The sequence below is a fragment of the Vitis vinifera genome, chromosome 8 (assembly GCF_030704535.1).
Source record: "Vitis vinifera cultivar Pinot Noir 40024 chromosome 8, ASM3070453v1".
Lineage (NCBI taxonomy): Eukaryota > Viridiplantae > Streptophyta > Magnoliopsida > Vitales > Vitaceae > Vitis > Vitis vinifera.
This window is the reverse complement of record NC_081812.1, coordinates 21,667,745-21,684,735: the sequence shown is the minus strand read 5'-3', so window position 1 is coordinate 21,684,735 and position 16,991 is coordinate 21,667,745. Positions and strand designations below refer to the sequence as shown.

At 33.3% G+C, this 16,991-nt stretch overlaps 3 protein-coding genes across 3 annotated transcripts; 1 reads left to right on the top strand and 2 right to left on the bottom strand.

The window, feature by feature from the left end:
* Positions 1 to 89: 89 nt before the first annotated feature.
* Positions 90 to 6,471, bottom strand: LOC100252100 (putative DNA (cytosine-5)-methyltransferase CMT1). Its single transcript, XM_002275896.4, has 21 exons — positions 5,794 to 6,471; positions 5,658 to 5,695; positions 5,438 to 5,540; positions 4,867 to 4,974; positions 4,659 to 4,778; positions 4,438 to 4,537; positions 4,121 to 4,338; positions 3,940 to 4,005; positions 3,593 to 3,850; positions 2,678 to 2,736; positions 2,500 to 2,566; positions 2,039 to 2,368; positions 1,894 to 1,962; positions 1,724 to 1,810; positions 1,531 to 1,618; positions 1,176 to 1,297; positions 973 to 1,077; positions 853 to 896; positions 714 to 783; positions 523 to 626; positions 90 to 436 (listed from the first exon to the last, which is right to left on the bottom strand). Exons 1-21 carry the CDS (start codon positions 5,953 to 5,955, stop codon positions 265 to 267), a joined length of 2,490 nt encoding a protein of 829 aa, XP_002275932.1. The 5' UTR covers positions 5,956 to 6,471; the 3' UTR covers positions 90 to 264.
* A 2,773-nt stretch (positions 6,472 to 9,244) lies between these two features.
* Positions 9,245 to 10,203, bottom strand: LOC100262250 (uncharacterized). The gene has a single exon (XM_002280405.4). It carries the CDS (start codon positions 9,991 to 9,993, stop codon positions 9,412 to 9,414), a length of 582 nt encoding a protein of 193 aa, XP_002280441.1. The 5' UTR covers positions 9,994 to 10,203; the 3' UTR covers positions 9,245 to 9,411.
* A 3,800-nt stretch (positions 10,204 to 14,003) lies between these two features.
* Positions 14,004 to 16,773, top strand: LOC100267633 (uncharacterized). Its single transcript, XM_002280395.4, has 3 exons — positions 14,004 to 14,135; positions 15,071 to 15,878; positions 16,473 to 16,773. The coding sequence occupies exons 2-3, from the start codon at positions 15,278 to 15,280 to the stop codon at positions 16,685 to 16,687; spliced, it is 816 nt and encodes a 271-aa protein (XP_002280431.1). The 5' UTR covers positions 14,004 to 14,135; positions 15,071 to 15,277; the 3' UTR covers positions 16,688 to 16,773.
* The last annotated feature ends 218 nt before the right edge of the window (positions 16,774 to 16,991 follow it).

Genomic DNA, 16,991 nt, shown 5'->3' with positions numbered 1-16,991 from the left:
GCAAGTGCCGCACCCAATCAAACTTAGTTGCTGAAACCAAAAGTTGCGAGGATTGTATCCATTTACTCACACACCTAATAGGGAGGAGCTGCATAATTTTCAATAAAATTAAATAATCCCATATTGGGAAGTTAAAAAGGCTCACAAAGATGAACCAGATTCGTACATTGGGCTGCCTACAAATAGACCAAATGCTGAATCATAAATGAGAATGGGACAACAATTATAAGGTTAAAAATGGCTTCACCTTCAACTGAATCAATCTCATGAACCCGGGTTCCTAGGCGTAGAAGATGGCTTTGCAAGGCATTCAGGGAACTTGAAAGGGAGAGTTGCTAACGGGTGGTCATCACAGAGTCCTTGGCTTGCCATACCAAATGAGTACCCCAAAGCAAGAGCCACAGGCACTGCAACTGCATTGCCCACTTGTATGTACCTGAATAAAATGAAAATGGCTAATAGTGAATAACAGTGGCAATTGGGCATTTGCATTTTCATCCACCAAAATTTCAATCAGGGTACCTCTCTTTAACAGGTCCACAAAGTTTGTAGCAGTCAGGAAAGCCCTGGAATCTTGCATTTTCACGGATTGTGAGTACTCTGTCTTGTGTTGGGTGAATAATAGCCTATCAAAATGATGCAGTTACGAAGTTGGTCAGTGTATGCACACTTGTATGTAGTATATGCTAAGAAATGGTCATTTGTGAGGAAACCTGGTTGTGAGGCTCTGCCCTTGTTACAACAGTTGCGACAATTTCATCCCACCATAGACGAGCAAATGGCCTGCATCAAGGTCTAGCATGAGGAAAATGATATAATTGATATAAACTTGCAGGAATGAGTGATGCTTACTTTGTAGACTTCCCACGGACAAATGACATGGCATAATCAGGGACCTACAATACAAATTGGAATATGCTCACTGGAGGAGGCAAAGATGAATGGGTAAATAATGTTGGAAAAGTTCAGTACCAGAGGTTTTCCTGAAGGAAGTAAAACTCTTTCCATAGAAGGATCCCATTCCACCCTGTTATCTGAACCAACCATTACACCAGGTAGGTCCCTAAAGTTGGCACCCTATGAAAACAAAACAGAAGCAAACATCCAGAACAATTACAACCATACTTAAAAAAAGCATCATTTTCAATGTCTAAGAATTAAAAAGGAAATAAAACCTTTTTCTTTGGAATGCGACACACTCTTTCATTATCATCTTCATTCAATTGCAAAGGGCGATGGTCATAAAGCATTGGAGGTTCTGATGCATCCTTCTCAGCATCACTGCAATATACCATATCTGAAAAAAAAATTCTTATGTCAGGTAATGGTATGATAGCATGCAAGACAATTCCACAACCTTTGAGGTATGAAAATTACAAGATAAAAGCAGATAGATCACCATGACCTCAACAAAAGAGAATTTCAAACTCCACAACCTAACTAATCCTGACCAAGCAAGAGCTTTACACAGAAATAAATATTTGACTTGAATGTCTAATCATTCTAGAAAAGAAAGAGGATTGAAATTACCATGCTTTCTCAATCTGATGTATCTCTGGAACTCTGTGTGAGCAGCTTTATTATAAGGCATTTCATCTTGACCGTTATAATTTGTGACCTAAAGTGATATGATAGAGGTTTAAAGGACATAATGAACATCAAATTAATTGAATATATCCCAGGATAACTTAAAACAAAAAATAAAAAATAAAAATAAACCTACCGGTGGAAGATCAGATATGGCATCCCCAAGAAAAAGAGCCTTTTCCAACTTACACAGCTCACTTTTATCATAACCAACAGTAATTTCCTGAATTTATGAAAATTTCTTTTGTAAAAATAAATTATAACTAAATTATATCCTAAGTAAAAATAAATAAAAACTACCCATACCTCAAATTCATTGGGAACTACCCCTCTTCCTATAACATCATGAGTTGGCAATGGATATGGAGGCAATTTCTGTAACATGAAAACAATGATTGAAGGTATATGCCTGGTGATGTACTAGAACTATGCAATATTCAAGAACACTTGCCTCCATAGGATGAGCACCCCACAAGAAGACACGCATCCTATATTGTGGAACACCGTAAGAGCCTGCAGCCATCATTCCCAACCGTGCCTGATAATTCATGGAAACAAGACGTCCCATTGCATAACGCCCCAAAAAACCACCAGCAAACTTCAAAATATCAACCACATTTTCCATGAGAACATATTTTGGCTTCAAGTAGTTGACAATATCCATGAACACCACCAACTGATGGTTCTTTGGATCATCCAAGGGAGCCTCTGTGTTTCTAAAGCGATTAAAGCCACTGACTCCTTGACAAGGAGGACCTCCACATATGAAATCCACATCACCCTAAATAATCAAAGACAAAACATTAAAATCCATTAAAAGGAAAAACATCTGATAGAGCAAAGGAAAAGGTAAGGAGAGAGACATTAGTACACTTTAAATAAGGAAATAAATTGTTATTTCATTATGCTTACCGGCAGGGGCAATATGCTTGATCTATACCCTTTCTTAACAAATTCCTTTACACTCTTTTTACATTTGCTGAACAGAAAACAGAAATATTAGATTTTAAAAAAAAAATCTTTTCTGAATGTAAATGTGATAACCATGGCAAAAAGTAATAAAAGGAATCAAAAGGTACTAGAAAAATACCTCAAACCCTCAATAGGTTCCCAAGTGTCATCGCTTGGACCATAGCCCTTCCAACGAACCTAAATGATGGTAGATACAAATAAGAAAAAGCAGATATTGACAGAATCAATATTATGAAATTATGAAAAGTAAGTTATTCAAAATAGTCATCATAAAACAAAAGAAAATAACTTCTATCATTCAATACTTTGAAATTCAAAAGGCTCAACCAACAGCAATGAACATGATGCAAAGGACATTCTTACCATATAGCTAGAACCTTCTTCTCATGCATATGCACATGTACCCATTTTATAAGAACATTCTCAGCCTTCAGATTATAGAATAAAGAATGGAAAAATGACATATTCAATATGAAAATTTAGAATGAAAGCAAATGAACATGTGAAAATAATTCCTAGTCCATGCAAACACTGTCTCAACCAAAAACACTTCATTTACACCATAAATAACAAAGAAAGACACATGTCGAGTATTTCAAGTCCTCTATGTGCCAATTTAGCATATGCATTTCCAGTACTTCAAATCAACGCTATATGTGATTTGATAAAGAATGTTTTCATATGTATCCCCATTATGAATTAAACTATTGGTTCAAAATCTAATATTCACTGATAACAGCACAAGAAGGGTACTAATGAGAAACAGAAGCATACTGTTATGCCATTAGAAAAACTGAGATATTTTTTACAAATTGAGTCAATCTAAAAAATTGTAAAAATATGATATTCCCTTTTTCCCCTCATATGATGTGGATTTTGTTTAATATGTAATTGTAGGTATATTTTTGCTTACATAAATGGCAATGACACTTGAAAGAAACAAGTAAAGAGTGCACAACAAATATGACAAACTTTTTTAGGTTAGAGATAATCTAGCATGCAAGATCTACTCTTCTTTGTTGAAGTTAGATACCTTAAAATACAATCCAGGTTTATTTATTTCATTGGGATCACCATAACAAATAGCAACTAGCTTCTTCACTTCAAATTCCCCACGGGGAACTGGAGAACCATCATCACCATCTGCATCCTCCTCGTCATCACTCCCAGACCTGTTTGAAATAGGATTCACTACTTCTGGCCGCCTTGAACCCAACAAAGAGAAATCCTCGCAAAGGGTTGCCCATTCTTTTAACAAAGATAAAAAATCTTCAGCTGCTTCATTCCTTACCTAAAAGTCATTTACTATTTAAAATTATGGTTAAGGGCATATATATATATATATAAAAATAAGAGATAGAATACAGCTAGTAAATTAACCTCAGTTTCAGGATGATTCAACTTAAGACTTTCACATGCATGAGGATTTATGTCAACAGCCCATCTCTACAACATCAAATGCAAACAACACACTCCAGCATTAGTAAAGAGCAATGTATGCATATGAATGCACATGAATAAAAAAGTTTATGCAACAAGATTAAATCAGTAATTTACTTACAGTAACAAGTTTCAAACCAGATAATGATGCGCCAAGACAAAGGCCTGTAGACATGGCTCCACAACCAGAATACAAATCCAACAAGGTCATCCCAGATCCCTGAAATTTGTGAACTTGTGAGGACTCTCCAATAGCAGAATTGATGCCATCAGTGGTGCTGTTCAAACCAATCTCACTCGAAATTGTAGAAGATTCATCACTCTCTGTTCTAGAATTTTCTGAAGTTATTGAAGCAAAGATCATTGATTATTAGATCCTGTTTAAAGGGTAATCCAACAATTGCAAGAATGTTTACTATTTTGTTTTGTAGCCTGTACCAGTGAGTAAGTTTGCAAATGTCAAATGCTTCAAAGAATATGACATATCATAATATAAATCACAAGGTGGGATTGTTTTCTCTTTTTCAGCCAAGTCCACCTGTCATTCAAAGTACAGTAGATATGACCCTTGAAACGGTATGTATTGAATCAATTCAACAATATAATAAAAGAAAAAGAAAACCAAGAATAATCGTGGTACAAATTCAAAATGCTCATACATTGGGGGCAACTTGAACAATTTCCACTTTAGAGACAATGCAGTCCAACGGATTGTCATCTCTCATATCTGAATAAAATACTCGCTTTTGGTCAACAAGATGTGCATGGTCCTTGATGACCTACAAACATCCACGAATATTAAAATCTGTAAAGAAGATCATTGAATTGGAGATATAAATGAGTAATTGAAGATCAAAATGTTCTTACAGTGTCTTCTGCTCTGAAAAACCATTGAGCTGTAAAATATGGTTCCCTGTCAATTGTTTCAAACAGCTCCACAATCTTTGCAATAAAATCAGGTTGTCCATCTTCTGCCTGAAAACATTAAATTTATCAAAACTAAGCAATGACTGTAAAATCAATTAAGATATTTAACAACTTGCTATCTGACTATCTCCCTTGTGGATATTGGCCCCACAGCTTTAAAACATGTTTATTCAGTTCAGAGAATCCGATTACATATAAAGCACCAAGAACTTCTTTCTTTAGCCAATATGGATCACAATCAACCCCCTTACAGCCCAAGTAGAACTTCTCTCCCTAGAACCCACTGGATATAAAGTGTGAGGTACTTCGTATTTTATTTGCCTTCACTTCTTAGTCATTCCCCCCGTTTATTTCTCTCACAATTCCTGATAATCAAACCGACCCCAAAAGTACCCTTAAAAGCATTTGGGTGCACTACACTTGTTTATTATTTTCCTTCACTTTTTTCATTATCTTCCCCCTCGGTTCCCGATAACCAAACAGAGCCCTAAACCAAATCCTTGTGACTCACTTTGACATAAGCATAATCGTAAAGCTTGTAGATACAGCCATCAACAACAGCTTCTGTAAAGTGACGCCTTGCTTGCAATATATCCTCGGCTTCAATAGATTCACTGCAATAAATATATAAATAAATAAAAATTAAATTAAATTTCAAAAATTAGAAAATAATAAAAATGAATAAAAACAACAACATATAGATATTTGATGTTGAAACAAATGATACCCACTCTTTAGTCCTAGAATCACTGCCTTTTCTGAACTTGTTCTGCGGAGAAAAACGTAGAATAGGCAAAAATCAAAATCAACATTTTTAAAAATTTAAAAGAGAGAGAGAGAGAGAGTGTGAGTAGTTTGTCATAAGACCGTGGATATGTATCTTTGGGGCCATTTCTGACGAGCTTCGTTGACTGAGATCGGTGCTCCGACGACACTGGCCTCGGCGGCGGCCCGAGATTTCTTGGTTTTCTTGACCACGCAGGGCTGCAACGGCGCCGCTTCTTCGCTTGCTCCCTTGCGTTTCGCCATTTGGAGCGAAAATGGAGAGTGGGACCGTGAGAGCACAGAGAGTATTGGGAAGGGACAGCTTTAAGGCGGAGGGAACCCTTTAGGTTTTCGAAACTTTCAAGTGGCGGGAAACACTTTTTTTTTTTTTTTTTCTGTTTTTTAACTTTGTCTTTTTTCCCATGGTCGAACTTAATTGTTGTTAACTTATATATACATGATTTCAGGGAAATCTTTCATTTTTATAAATTTTAAGTGTGATGTGATTTACAGAAAATTATAACCTTTTTTTTATAGCCAATTTAAACTCATACCACAATTTAGGAAAAAAAACTAAAGAGTTAAAACAAAAAAAAATGAATAAATGATATTTTTATTAAAATAAAGTTTCCTGAAATTGTATATATAGATAAGATATTTGATTAAAAATAAAGAAATAATCCTTACTTCCTTTTAAAAAAAAACAATTTGTTTATAATTATAATTTTAAAATAATAAAGATTATTTTTACAAAGGGATGTTTATTTTGATATTTTGTCCAAATATTTGTATATAGACTAGAAAGGTAATTAAATAAATATTTTCTTTCCTATAAGTATTTCTCTATCACTGGCTACCTTTTTTAATCGAATTATCCTATTTACAAAAATTGCAAATGAAACCCCAATAGAATCTCTTATTCTCTCATTTATTTCTATGTTATATTGGCACTACCAGGGAATTCATTTAAGAGAATACCATCATAAATAGTAAATACCCTTCAAATCAACCCCTTGCTATATGAGACAGTAAAAAATAAACATGGGCAAAAAGGTGATACCACTTTGGGAACTTTGAAACCGTTTTCATAAATAGTTTATATATACATCAATTGAAAAGCTTCCAAACACATGTTTAACAAATTTTAAACTCAACATGACTTTAAAAATTTGTTCAAAACATATATTTTTGGGTTTTTTTTTTTGAAAAATATTCAGAAAAAAAAAAAAAAGGGCAATTAAAAACACAAAAGTTTTCAACTTTTTTTTTTATTGTAAACAAATGAGCAAAGAATAAATCAAGAAAACTGTTAACTATATTTAATAAAATTTGTTTATAATGGAAAACCTCTGTGATTGGGAGACATTTATCCCAAAATGCAGTTAGTTTGCTGTATCCTACCCCACTAGACCACTAAATAGGAGGAGGCTCAAACTTGGGATCTCTGATTTGACTCCAATTTCCCTTTCACGGACCGAACTACAATAAAGGAGAACTCAAATGTATGTTCCCTGCAATTTCGTACCCCATGGAAGAATTAAGAAGGCAATGAATCGACCAAAGTTAAAAACAATGTCACTAAACATCAGAACCTACACATGAAAAGAAACGGCTTTGAAGCACGGGAGACTCTTGGGTGAGAGAACAGAGAAAGAAGAGGAAAGAAGGTAAGTGAACAAAAAAGTGGAATTCCTACCTACTGGAGAAGGAGGGTGGAATAGAACTTCCAGAAGAAAAATGGTGCACGTCCTATCTCCACTGAACAGTAATAGCAACACAGATGTAGTGTATTGAAAATGAGAGTGTAACACCTTGAATTTGAACAATGTATTTAGATCTTTCAAATTACTGGCACACCATCTGTATTGCCTTTATCCACTTTGTGGACACCCAACCTAATAGATCAAACTAAACACATGCTGAATCCACACAAGTAACACACCCCAGATGAAATCAGTTTTACTGCATGTACTAAAAGGTTCTTCTTCCCTCAGGTATACGCCCAAAGCGTGCCCCGCCCCACCCCCCTTCCATCCCCCAAAAAGAATAAAATGAAAATAAAAAATTTAAGTCACAGACTCACAGCTGGACACAAGGAATAGTACCGTGAAAAAGGATGGGAGGGAGGGGAGGTAATGACTTACAAGCAACAGCTCCTAGTTACCAAAGAAAGAGAAGTGGTTTCCTGGCCCATGGAAAGTTCCAGGTTCGGTTCCTAACAAGGGGAAAAGTTTGGAAACCAAAAACAAAAAAGTGGGAGGGTCAATCGGGTAGAAGAGTGCCAACGTCTAAGCATAAGATTTTGAATGTCATCAACTTAGCATCCCCATTCCCATGGAAATGGACAGGACCTATAAATAGGAAGAGCCAACCCTCACTTCTAAAGACTCTCATTATCAGGTTGAGAACCGAAACAACAATAGATAGGTGACAGAAGTAGTTTGATTCCAATATGAAGAAGTAAAAATCACCTCCAAAAGGATGGGGATGCAATCTGAAGTTAATGAAACTGTACCAATGATTTCTCAAACTATGAGATGACAATTCATAATGAATAGACACTTAGTAAAGGTTTCTATCTTTGTACCCCCCTCAAGATTGAATCAGCTAGCTGGACATTTAAACCTTCAAATCTGTGGCAAGCTTCAGAGAGCATAGAATGAAGCAAAAATATTGCAATGATTAACATTATTTAAATACTAAAGTTAATAACAAAAATATTTAGGTTATGTTTGGGTTCCAAAAACCATTATGGAAAGAAAAAATTGCTAAGAAAATGATTTTCTTAATCTTGGTTGTACTGTGGAAAATACATAAAAAAATTAAATATAACTAAAATTAATTAAAATAGCATGCATTTTTAAATTACTTAATCAATAAGTGAAATGAGTTTGAAGTAGGATATGCAAATAATTTATTGACTTTAAATCTTTTCTTTTTTTTTCATTATTTTTCCTTCTACTTTTCCTTTCTATTTTCCTTCCCACGAATTTCCCTCACTTTTTCTAGGAACCAAGCATAACCTTAAAGCAAAGATAAATGAAAGAAACCAACACCAATATCAAGACATCTCAACTTCATACTATTTGCAGTAGAAAGTGTTCTCGAAAGCTTTCATATGATATAGGTCCAGGTATGATGATTTTTGTTATAAAAACTCTCAACCCTAATACAAATTGTAATTCCAAAGTAAAAAATCAATGTGATTCAGGCAACAAAAAGGAAATAATACACTGCAAATGTCATTATCAGGGCCTGCATTGACAAATGTGCTGAGAGTAATGCAATATTCACAACAACAAATGAAATAAGCAAAGAAAGCATCAACACAGATAAATCAGGAGATTTTATGTGGTATGTCAATCTATGAATTGTAAGCATAAGATAGAGAATTGCAAACTACAAACTATATAACAGAGAACAAATAGCTCACGTATACTTAGCAAATTTTCCTAGAAAAATCGGATTAAACATGCATACTTTATAGAATAGAATTGTGCCGTGCTTTTAATTCATATTTCAGATCAGATGTCAATTAAATTTGCAAAATCCATAATCCTAAATACCAGTTCAATTATTCTATAGATAATTATGATCAGATGGATCCACGCTAATTGTATAAAAAAAAGGGGGGAGGAAAAAATCCAAATCAGAAATACAATTAATCAAAATTTGAGTTCCTTAGATCTCAAACCTAATAAAAATAAACTCGTGGATCGATCAATTGGTCTTGGGATCGGGCATTGGGAAAAGGCCGGCGCCGGCAGCACCTCTCGGCGGCGAAAACCCTAGAAACTTCTGCAAGTTGGTGCGAATGCTAATCGAACACAAAAAGTACAAAAAAGCCATGGAACAATCGGTTGGATCGTTGCCATTAAGCCCCCGATGACTCATCTTCATGACGATTGAAATCGGAACAAAAGGCAATTTCGCCACGGATTTGCCTTCGAAGAGGGAGTTGAGGAGCCCGAAGACGGCGAAAAGAACCAGAGCAACGACGGCGCCAGACTTGAACTTGAAAAGTGAGAGGTCGCGGCTCGATTCCTTCAGGCTAGTCTCGACGCGGTCCATCTTCTTGGTCTTGGATTTTTTGGTGAATTTTTGCGCATCGGAAGTGGTTTTCATGGTCTCGAGTTTCTTGGCGGCGCGGTCGATAGAGGAGCGGAGAGTTTTGTAGGAGGTGGTGCGGTAGATGAGGAGCCATGAAATGGCTTCGCAGATTATGGCGGTGCAGATTGATATTCCCACCACGGCGAGGCTGTCAGAGTATTTAGACCCCGATAGCAGGGCGCTTGGAGCCATGGAAAATGTGGCGAGAAAGTGCGATAAAGCTTTTGGGATTTTTGATCTGGATGATGATCACGTTCCGTCTCCAATTTGGCGAGGTTGGGAATTTAATAAGGGGTTGCTTGGTTGCAGACATGAAAAAGGGATTATTTCTAATCAGGGATAATCTGTTGTCCACGATTAACTCCACTTTATGTAATTAAAGATTGCTACTTATCAAATAATCGCATGAAAATTATGGTAAGCGTTTGGATACACTTTAATTCTTTTCCTTTAAAATAAAAAATATTAAGAATTTTATAAACAACTGATGCTTGGTTGAAAAAAGGATATTCAGAAACTGTGTAATATGTACAAGTATTAAAAAAGCTAATCCATCAAATTTTAAAAATTTTCTATCACAATTTTTAATAACGGCTAATACATAGCCAAACATATATTTTCCGACTAACTTCATTCAAGTCGAACGAGCATACCTGCGACAAGGAACAAGATGCATCTGAATGATTTTTTTATCTCCCTCTAAAATTTAAGTTAATATCTGAAAAAAAAAAGACAGTCAATAGTATTTTTTATGGAGTTTTTTTTTCTTCTGAATTTAATATCTATAGGCCTTTTATCTTAAGAAAGTCTCCACATTTCATATGTTTTTTTAATACTTCAAATGTTAGTAATTGGCCCTATGAATAATGACTTATGGGTTTAATATCAGCCATTTATATTAATGATTGCTCATATCATAACGGTTCAAAACATTTATTACTTGCGCAATGAATATGAACGCTGCTTAAATAGCTCTTTGTTTGTTTAATATTTGGACGGGAAATGGATTTATATCTATGTGAAGTCCTATAATAACTATGTTTGGTTTTCAATGAAGGAAAATATCCAATAAAAATAGAAAATAATATAAATTTAAAATCAATAATTTATTTTTACATATTACTTGACACTCATTTTACTTGCTTTAATTTTTTATATAAAATATTAAATAATTTGAAATTGAGTGCATTTTTAATGAATCGTATTTATAATTTAATTTTTATAATTAAAATTAACTGTGAAAAATAATTATTTTAATTTTTTTCTTAATACTTTCATGTAATCAAATGTAACATTGAATCTCTACCCTATATAAGAGTTTCTACAAAAGTAACTATTATTTTTTTATTTTTAAGAAATAAAAAGATGAGTAATCAATTGAAATTTGAGTTATTTAGTAAATCTAAGAGTATATCCAATCAATTGAAACTTTTCATTTTCAACTCTAATATAAATTTCAATGGATTTAATTATAATTTTCATAAAATTTTATCTTAGAAGATAATAGTTTTTAAAAATACAATTGTTATTAGAAAAATAGTATCTCTAATTTTATTTTATTTTTATAGCAATATATATTTACAACATAACATAAATATCAACTTTTTGAATAATAATTTATTTATTTCACATAGAAGTTACTATTATTTTGTATTTTTTTAAATAGAAAATAAGAAATGTATTCAAACACCGCTTTAAGCTTTTAAAATCTTATTTTTAAATGTTGGTATTAGAGCATAGGAATCTTGAATTAGAAAGAAAAAAAGTGTGATTAATAATCTATGTCATGTAATATCGATAAGAACTCATTTTCTCACTTGTATTTATAAGTGTGAGACCTAGGTTAGGTCAATCTTATATTTTGATGACGTCAAAAACAAAGTTTGGATGAAATAGTTATATTTAAGTGTGATAAATAATAAAATCTAATTGGAATGAGAATATAAATATACTATAATATAAATTCGAGAAAAATAAATTTATTAGATTTATCATCATGATATTTTACATAAGATAATGGATACATTAAGTTAAAATTAATCTATTTTTGGTAACCACCAAAACATTTATTCATAAGATTTTAACTAATTTCATACTTTTATAAATGGGATGAAATTCATTTCGTTGATAGAAAAATCTACCTAGTTTAGGAGATTACCTTGAATTTCAAGTTTTCCACAAGAATCTTTTAAGGTTTCTTATAAACATTATGGACTTAACTGAAGTACTTTCACTTCAAAATTTATCAAAATATCGATTACAAATTTGTTAGAAGGTGATCTATATCCAATTGTCACGTGGACATTTAAGTGGTGGCTATGTTTCAAAACAAAGCGACTATTATAAGCAAATTGAACATCCACCTAGACGACCACTTACCTTAAGAAGTGATATTTGGTTACTAGAAGTCATGTGGGCATCCACCTAAATGACCACTTGGTAATATGGACGTTCACCTATACGACTACTTGGTAATATGAATGGCCAGCTAGATGTCCACATTTATTTTTTTGTCTCTAACAACTCTCTATACCTTATCAAATGCTTCAATAACTAGTATGCTTACATCGAATACTGGAAGACTTATTTGTAATGACTAGCTTGACATTTTAACATTTACTTGATTTATAAAATGGAGAAAGTTTAAAATTATCATTCAATCATCTTTTTGAAACTTAAATATATATATCTATTTTGAGTACATTGTGTTACAAATTACATTTTATTCCTAATTTTTTTTTTAAACCTAGTTTTCTTTGTATCAATGAGAAAATTTCATACATTATGAGTTTGTATTAAGAAATTATTATTTTTGTAAACCTTATAATGTAGGTTCAAGTGTAGAGTATCGATTGATGGAAACCTCTAAATGTGGAGTATCATTTAGGGTTTGCCAAATATGGAGTATTGGTTAGAGAGTTCAAACATCTTTTAAGAAAAATTGTAAGTGTTTATTGGAGTATGTTAATGTAAGTGTAAAACTTGAAATTTGGTTTAAAAATCTTGATATAACGGAATGTTAAGTTTGAGACTGAAACCAAAGAAGAGTAGATGTAGGCGAGATTAAGTCAAACCATTATAAATTTTAAATTTTCATTTCTCTCTTCCTTACTATCTTTATTACAAAATTATTATATTATTATTTATTTGTTTTTTACATCTATCATAGTCAATACTTATTATAATATGCAAAAATTGACTAACACTCGATTCACTATCCCCTTAAGTGATTACCTTAAATTGGTATACCTAGAGTCCCATTAGTAAGTTTATTCGATTTATAAATAATAAAAAAGTATCCTAATTACACCTTTCAAAAAAAAGAAAAATGTATAATTGCATCGGAATAATTTTTTTTGTATAGAATTAGGTATAATTAGTATTATTTTCTTAATCATTTAAAGAAAAAATATATTATATACATAAGTATATATATAAGTTCTCTTTTATTAATCTCCATAAAAACAACTACAAATGTATAGCAAATAAATTGAAAAAGATGTGAATGCATTAACAATAAAGAAAATAAATACTATAGAGTTCAGCACTCAATATTTGAAATTAATATTCATGTAAATTTCAATTATTTAATAAGTCAGCAAATAAGTTCATTCATCATAAATCTTAGAAGTTGAATTTTTAGGAGGCCAAATTAAACAAACAGATATTTGGATTGAGTTTGTTAATTCAAGCTTCAAATTTTAAATGAGCTTAATTTATTGTTTGATATTTGATAATTTTAAAAAAAAATTAGACTCTATTAAATTAATTTATTGTTTTTATATTATAGTCAAATTAAATTCTAAATGTATTTAATATATTTTTAATATCAAATCAAATCAATTATTTTAAAAATAAATTAGATTTAAGGTCTAATATAAACTCAAATTAGTGGGCTTTGGATTCAAGACAAACACAAATCTACAATTAGGTTGAGGATTAAAAAAGACTATAAAATTGGGTTGAAACCAATCCATAAAAACCAAACAAACCTCAAAAGGCTTGATTCGATTCGGTTTTTTATTCCAAATTGTCCTTTTTAGCAAAAGTATTTCTATGAGGACTTTTAGGAGTGAATGATCCAAACAAGACATCAAATGAAGTGGGCGAGCAAGTAGATTATGACCCAAAAGCCCAACCCCGTCTGGCCCGGCCTGGCCTTAGGCATCAAATGCAGGCCCGGCCCAAGTCATATCCAGAATGAAGTCTCTAAAATATTGATATGTCAGAGCTTCAGTGCTTAGCATAATCTCGACTGACTCTCCTTTCCGTTCACAGTTTTTCTGCCCTTAGCCGGCGGTAGACAATTACCAACGAGTGATTCCGACGAACAGGTGAGTGGATTACTGCTTTCTTAGTCTAGTTTTTGGGGGTTTGGTCCGAGATTGAAAAGGGAAAATGTTGTGTTAGGGTTTACTATCAATGGATAAAAACCGGGTGAAATGGGAAAATTTTGCTGTCATATATCTTTTGGTTCAATTAACGATAGGAAAATATTGTCACAGGGCTTATCATCAATGTAAAAATCTTGTATTAGGGTTTATCATCAATGGATAAATACAGAAGTTTGCCTCTTAGGATGCGTTTGGTATTCGGGAATGGAAATGGAGAGGAATCAAAATCTTACAAGGCTCTGTTTTGGTTTCCATGATAATAATTTTTTTATTCATATTCCCATTTCGCATTGTAATCCAAACACGCTAATGCATAGGAAATGGAATGGATTTTGCGTGTTTGGTAGAGTGAGAATATGATCGGAATGGAGGTGAATCACAATACCATGTGGAAAGGAGAATCAAAAGCTTGGTAAGTGTGGGATTTGGTTTCCCATTCTAAAAAGTTATCCAAACACAGTAATGAATGCGAGATGGAATAAATTTCCCTTTCACATTCTTTATTTCAACATTCCAAACATTCTTTGGTGTGTGGGAATAGGAATAAGAGGAATAGAAATAAAGGTGAATTATAATACCATTTAAGAGATAAATCAAAATTCTTACAACAATGGGTTTTGATTTTCATGAAGGTGAATTTTTTATTCATATTCTCATTTCTAATAAGTAATCCAAATGCATAAATGAATGGGAAATGAAATGAATTTCTCGTTCCCTATTCTCACATACCCCTTAGAGTTTATCATCAATGGATAAATACAGGAGTTTGCTTTATCTTCTGTTTGTGTGTGTAATGCTTGTCACTCGTATGAAGAACTATGGATTACATAACTCTTGATTGTTTCTGATTGGTATTCATGTGTTCTTGATGACAGGGGCAATTGCATAAAATTATATAGGTAATATAGAATGATAAATGGAAGATGTACATGTGAAAGGATGCTGAGAAGAATGCAGAAACCCTAACAGCACTCTGTTGATTCAAATTTTTTTTTGGATATTTAGATTTATTTAAACTACTGAACTTCGCTTGTGCCCAACCAGGAATATCCCACTTCAAAAAATTCAAAAAATTCTCTTCAATGAATGCTCTGTTCTTTTCTTCGTCTCCCCTCCTCGCCACCCCTTCCCGAAAAGCCCCACCTTTTATTCCCCTACGGCATCATTGTTATAGCCATTATAGTAGTTATCATCGTGGCAATTACCCATCTTTTCCTTTACTCTCATCTTCGATTCATAGATTAACTGTTGGTGCTGCCACTCCTTCAAATGAGGAAGCTGTATCTGTTATTGATTTTGAAGATTTTATGGAGAAAGATTGGTCATTTCTCGACTCCGATGGTACAAATTCTGAAGAGGAGCATAAGCAAAAGACTGATTGGATAATCTCTAAAGGGAATATTGGAGAGAATTCTAGGGTTTTGGTTTCCACTGGAGCGGAGGAGTTTGTGGATCAGTTGGTTGATTCATCACCCTGCCAACTTTTGCTTGTTGTCCATGACTCACTCTTTGTACTAGCAGGAATTAAAGAAAAATATGACAAGGTTAAGTGTTGGCAGGGAGAGCTAATATATGTCCCGGAGAAATGGACACCTTTTGATGTTGTTTTTCTCTATTTTCTGCCTGCCTTGCCCTTTGAACTTGATCGAATCTTTGGAGAGCTTGCGAAGCGATGTTTGCCGGGTAATTTTTTCATCAGATTTATCATTTATTTTAGGCATTGTTAATAGTTTTCATTTTCATTTGATTTAACAGGGAACTCAAACCAACAAATCTCTGTTCAAACTAAAAATCTTAAACCTTTAAACATGAACTGTCAAGTAAGCTAATTGTATTTAACCTCTCAGGTCGGTGTCTCTTGGATTTGTCTGAAAACTTTGAATTTTGAAGCCAAAAGGCTTCTACATCTAATAGCAATTATGGTGAAATGCTGTGAATGAAGCCATGTTTTGGCTTCAAATTGTGGTTTTATATCTACTATTGATTATGGTGAGTTGGTGCAAGTGTAGGCATGTTTTGTGTTTAAAAATGCCCCTTTTGGATTTGTTCAGTTACTTTCAATTTTGAACTGAACCGGCTTGTATAATAAACATTGATTATGGTGAGATGATGCAATTAAAACCACACTTTAGCTTTAAATTGTGATTTTATATATTGCATTGACTACGTGAATTGGTGACAATATCGGCATGTTTTGGCTATAAAATACAGCCCTTTTGGAGATGCATCTCCTTATATTGCCTTTGCTTCCTGAGGTGCTAACATCAGCTTTTGCAGGGGCAAGAGTGGTTATCAGCCATCTTCAGGGGAGGGAAGTGCTAGAGCAGCAACGAAGACAATATCCAGATGTGATAATCTCTGACTTGCCTGATAAGATGACTTTACAGAAGGTTGCTGCTGATCATTCTTTCGAGATGACTGAATTTGTTGAGGAACCCAGTTTTTATCTTGCTGTTTTGAACTTCCGCGAGGTGAGAAACTCAAAGGATTAGGTTTTTTCTCTTCTCAAACCTGATTTCCTGTAACAACTTCATGTGCAAGACTTGTGAGTTTAATGGACAAACACTACATTCACAAACTTCTGTTTCTACAACAATCTCGTTTACCATTCTCTGTTACTTCTTTAAGGAGTTTGTCCATGACTTGATTGATGCTACTGCATTAGCATCTTGAATGAAAACTCCAGTCATGGCAGTACTATTGTCATCTAAGATGAGAAAGAAAAGAAAAAACTTTGACTATGATCTGCTTTAATTGGTTTAAAACTTTAATTTTTTATTTTTTTATTTTTATGAA

Bases quoted from the DNA above. Each gene is read 5' to 3' on its own strand.
- LOC100252100 (XM_002275896.4), bottom strand. From the start codon at position 5,955: ATGGCGAAACGCAAGGGAGCAAGCGAAGAAGCGGCGCCGTTGCAGCCC. The intron at 4,538-4,658 runs GTATGAGCATTT...TTTGAATGACAG, and splicing joins TTGTTCAAGTTGCCCCCAAT to GTGGACTTGGCTGAAAAAGA. The intron at 2,567-2,677 runs GTATTTTTCTAG...TTTTCTGTTCAG, and splicing joins GAACCTATTGAGGGTTTGAG to CAAATGTAAAAAGAGTGTAA.
- LOC100262250 (XM_002280405.4), bottom strand. From the start codon at position 9,993: ATGGCTCCAAGCGCCCTGCTATCGGGGTCTAAATACTCTGACAGCCTC.
- LOC100267633 (XM_002280395.4), top strand. From the start codon at position 15,278: ATGAATGCTCTGTTCTTTTCTTCGTCTCCCCTCCTCGCCACCCCTTCC. The intron at 15,879-16,472 runs GTAATTTTTTCA...CAGCTTTTGCAG, and splicing joins TGCGAAGCGATGTTTGCCGG to GGGCAAGAGTGGTTATCAGC.